The sequence below is a fragment of the Pistacia vera genome, unplaced genomic scaffold, assembly GCF_008641045.1.
Source record: "Pistacia vera cultivar Batoury unplaced genomic scaffold, PisVer_v2 Contig1330, whole genome shotgun sequence".
Lineage (NCBI taxonomy): Eukaryota > Viridiplantae > Streptophyta > Magnoliopsida > Sapindales > Anacardiaceae > Pistacia > Pistacia vera.
Window position 1 is genome coordinate 63146 of NW_022195392.1, and position 4605 is coordinate 67750.

At 31.5% G+C, this 4605-nt stretch overlaps 1 protein-coding gene across 1 annotated transcript; it reads right to left on the bottom strand.

Annotated features, from left to right (window-relative positions):
- Nucleotides 1–705: 705 nt before the first annotated feature.
- On the bottom strand, nucleotides 706–3430 carry LOC116122394 (thioredoxin-related transmembrane protein 2 homolog). The gene is made up of 10 exons (XM_031408249.1): nucleotides 3158–3430; nucleotides 3033–3077; nucleotides 2883–2939; nucleotides 2629–2698; nucleotides 2477–2518; nucleotides 2294–2367; nucleotides 1414–1484; nucleotides 1240–1325; nucleotides 1015–1124; nucleotides 706–922 (listed from the first exon to the last, which is right to left on the bottom strand). Exons 1-10 carry the CDS (start codon nucleotides 3290–3292, stop codon nucleotides 860–862), a joined length of 753 nt encoding a protein of 250 aa, XP_031264109.1. The 5' UTR covers nucleotides 3293–3430; the 3' UTR covers nucleotides 706–859.
- Between the last annotated feature and the right edge of the window lie 1175 nt (nucleotides 3431–4605).

Consider the following 4605-nt stretch of genomic DNA (forward strand, 5'->3'; position numbering starts at 1 on the left):
GGAAATACTTTGTTGATTTTCCAAACTTTTAATATAGGGTTCTTTTTGCTAAGTTTTTAAATGCAGGGGAGTTATAAAATCCAAATAATAATCAATATTAAAAAATAATATAATAATAATATTTAATTAAAAGACAATTCAGTAATTTAAATAACATACTCACCAATTTATTCCTCACAACTAAACATATTAATATAACATACCCACTAATTAACCAAACACATTTTCCTAAAGATTATTGAAAAATTCACAGTAATCTTTAAGGTAATCTAACTTTTCAGTAATCAAATATTCTCGATAATTCAACATTCCTGAACCAAACCCCTAATAAACGTGTGGAGCACTTCACATTTTTAATCACGGGAAAAATTGCCCTATAGCTCCACATTTCAATCAACATGTCATATAATAACGTCAACTCAAGAAATCAAAGTCATAGAATTCTTATAAAAAGACAAAAAGGATATAAATAGCATGTCAGATCATGACTATGTTACTATTCAGATGACTATGTTACTATTCAGAGGCGGGCTCCATGCTTGAACAAGTTTTCTAAGTCGTCCAACATCCAAGATATTTTTTTTTCAAATAAGAAAAAGAAAAACATGGCTGCTACAATCTTTCAACAGTCAAGAAATATGTTACTGCACTCAATTTTAGAAAAAAGTAGTTTACATATAGTATTAGAACGAAGAAAAAAAAAAATCAATCAATTTCAACAAAATTGACCTAACAAATAATATTCATTAGTTATAAAAATCAAAGTATTGGTATCATGATCTTTACTTCTCAATACTCAATAATGAAGAATTTCAATGGACAACTACAAAGAGAACATCACATGGTCTAAATCAATTGTTTATTTGCCATTTACATATTCAACTAGAAGCCGGTCGAGCTCAAAATGGCGGGAAAGAAGTTTCTGCAAATGCATATAATTTAGAGAAACCTCACCTTAAAAAAAATGGAAAGATAAAAAACAGGAGAATACAGCTAAGGCAGTTGAAATCATACCTTGGTAATGGGAGGATGAGAAAATTTTTCTTCAAAATTGAATTCTGGGAATCGATTAATCTCAGCAGCATTCTCAAATAATATATATGTAGGAAGCTGTCCCATGCTCCCTACAAGGTTCCAACATGAATTCAGTAACAGTAATTGACGGACAATTAATAATGAGACCGGATTAATTAGAAGAAGATCCAAAGAATAAATTTGAGTGAACAGACAGTAATTTACCGCCAAGAGATATTCCAAATTTTTCTGCAGCATTTGGGAAGAGTCCAAGATCAACTATTCCAAAAGATAAATTTTTGTTTGAATATCTGCCACAGGGAAACCGAGTTAGGATAAAGCTTAGGGGAAACAGCCAACATTTAAGAAAAATGAATAATTCAAAATTCACCAACATACGTAATTGAGAGCTCGGGAAAGCACCGGCTTGCACGTAAACAAGTGGATGAACACAAAACGCGAAATTCTACCTGTAAGATTTAAGTTTTTTACTCCTACTATATATCAAGCAAATATGAAAAATCAAGTACATTGAACATAACATTAAGGCTCACAAATTTGCATGTGAACTTGCGAAATCAACTATAAATGAGTAGTTGTACGAAAAAATCTCAAAAGAAAATTTTGCTGATCATATAACCACCGAAGAAAATTTTGCTGCTTCACATAAGAAAGATTGAGTGTATAGCAGTAAAATTTAAAAAGATGACGTTAAACCACAAAGGGGAGCGCTATAATAAACCTGACTTTTCACCTGAAAGTCACACATCTTTCCAAGTTATAAGGATATGCAGTCTGCCTCCAATTAACAAATTGCTAAACATATACCTAAGTCCCATGTAATGGCATGCATTCTAGGAAATGAACCTCTGATTCAACAAAAAATACAAGAAAATTACAACTTTCAAGGTCCTTTAAATATATTCACACTATGTATTAATGTTAACTTCACAAAAGAATTTATAATGCTTTTATTACTTGCTTAATTGCTTTCATCATAAACCAAAGCCTGCTGTCAAACATATATTTACAATAGGCTTCCAGTGTTTTTTGTTAATGAAGGCAAAAGTTCTAAGACATGTTAAATAATAACTGAACCATGTAATTTTTCCCTCACAGATGAATTAGATGCGAGTCTTAAGACACCAAGAGAGTGAGAAACTCAAGTATTAACAGCAGTGCACAACCTTTCACATAACCAGCGACCAGTGAGCATTTAATTGAAATACTACAAACTCTAGAATACGAAGAAGTAAAAGAATAGATCTCTAGAACCCACCAGCCAGAATCTTGTTGTTTTTCCTTCTGTCAGCAGGGCTTCCAACTGCAATGGCGTCAATTTACTGGCAGTACCTAAAATGTTCAATAGAAATTAAGTCCAAAACCAGTGCTCAATTTATAACCTCCACGAGCACGTCAATTCTTCTAATCAATAAAACACAGAAGATCCCAATTTTCATACCCAGTCCTTGGAAAGCAGGTTGCTGCGTTAAAATATATATAACTGCACAGAACACACCATGGTAAATGTGTACTCAAAAATAAAAGTGTTGCTTGTGTAGCAAATACTAGAAGTCCCAAAACATCAACAGCACATAAGAGAATAACACAAACCTAAAAATACCACCATATACCAAAGAGCCAAATGGTAATCAATTAGTAAAGAAATAACTAGCAGAAGAACCTGAAAAAGGGAATTGAACAAAATTCAGAAGTTTTGAATAGTAATAATTTATACAAGGAAAAATGAGAATATTAATCATGCATTCTGTAATTTAATACATGCATAAGCACAGTGATTACTGAAAACTAATTTACATTGGTAAAAAATCATAAAAGCGGCAGAAAACAACGTTTTAAGTGATCACCTTAGCATAAAACAAAGTATTAGCAATAAATTCTTCCCATGTTTCTTCTCTCACTATCTGTTGTAAAGAGAAATTCTACGCTTAGTAACCAAATTAAATTAAACAACAGGTTTTAGCATAATTTAAATAATGTAATTTAAAAAAAAATACCTTAATAGTGACCAACAGTAAAAATGTGAGAATACCTTGAATCTCCTGCACAAAATTAAAATTACAGAAAATGAATAAAAATAAGAAAAGGCTAATGAGAAATTGGTTATGAAGAAGTAGAATACCCGATGAAAGAGTTGATTGATGATGTGTGGAGAGAGAACAAAAGCTGCAGATGTGCGTACGATTAAATAAGAGAAGAAAGTGAGAAAATGGAAGAGATAATATGGCTCCGACAACATTTGATTCAACCATTCCATCTTTCGGATCTTTCTGAAATGGATCTGCTTCGTTTTATAGGGTTTCAATATCCTATTTCCTTCTCCATTTTCGAATCACACTGGGCACTGCAGGGGCTTGCAATACTTTCTGTTGTTCTTCTAACTTCTAACCCGACCCGGAAGTTAACCGGGTTTAAGACAAATTAAAAAAAAAAATCAATATATTCAAAATTTTAATTAATTAAAAGTCTATGAGAGTTTCCAAAATTTTTATTTTAACGAATTCGTTTCTTTTAATTGAAATTAATATACGCCCCTAAAAACACATGAAAATATTTTTCTCTTACGAAGATCATCATAATTTTTTTTTTTTTAAGTTTATCATAAATATTTTTAAAATTTCATCAAATTTGCCAAAAAAAATATATTTTAGGGGAGGTGACAGAATCACATAAACATTAAACCAATAAAACATATAAGTATTTTAATTAACAAAACGTAAATTAGATTAGGGCAAATAGAAATGAATAACATTTGGTTACCTTTATGATGGATCAGCTCTAAGGGGGGTGTTTACTTAGCTTCTTAGACGGGTGGAATCGATGGGGGTTTCCCCATTCCACCGTTTACTTGGGCCATATTTTGGGGGAATCCCATTCCTCTTAAATTTGGGAGAAAAGTGTTGTGCCCCTATCACCACCGCCATTATTGCCAACTATTGACCAGCACAGTTGTCATCTGACAGACCGTCCACGTCACCTCATCGTCACCGATGTGACTTTTCATCAGAATCTTACTTTTGTCCTCACTATTAGCCAACGCAAAATCTGTAGGCCATCGTACATGACATTGTTTTTATCATCATCGACGACCGAACAGAACCCACCTAGATCCATATATCATCTAACGATGGTTCCTCTTGTGCCAACGGTGACGAAAGAAGTGTGCTCAAACGTTGTTGCCTAGATATGTTGACCAGTGGTGACCGATTTGGAATTTTTTTATTTTTCAAATATTATTTAAATAAAAAATAATATTTTTATATTTATTAAATAAATTAAATTAGTATTATTTTAGTTACATTGATAATATTGTATTTTAATTTAATTATTTATGAAAACATAAAATTGTGAGGTTATTTTTGCTTAATATATTATTAAGGAATTTTATTGTCTAACAAAATATATGTATATAATAATTTAATACTAACGGCATTTTCTTCGAAAAATCATAAATTTCATTCCATTTCGATCACTATTTATTATTACAAGTAAACAACGTAATCATATTTTATTCATTCACATATTCTCATTCTCATTCTCATTCTCGTACTCATCCTTATTTCCACTCTC

What these genes read in the sequence shown, in the direction of transcription:
- LOC116122394 (XM_031408249.1), bottom strand. Translation starts at nt 3,292, where the DNA reads ATGGAATGGTTGAATCAAATGTTGTCGGAGCCATATTATCTCTTCCAT. An exon ending in GTATATGGTGGTATTTTTAG is followed by an intron (nt 2,519 to 2,628) that starts GTTTGTGTTATT and finishes TGTTCTGTGCAG; the next exon opens with TTATATATATTTTAACGCAG. An exon ending in TTTCCCGAGCTCTCAATTAC is followed by an intron (nt 1,326 to 1,413) that starts GTATGTTGGTGA and finishes TCCCTGTGGCAG; the next exon opens with ATATTCAAACAAAAATTTAT.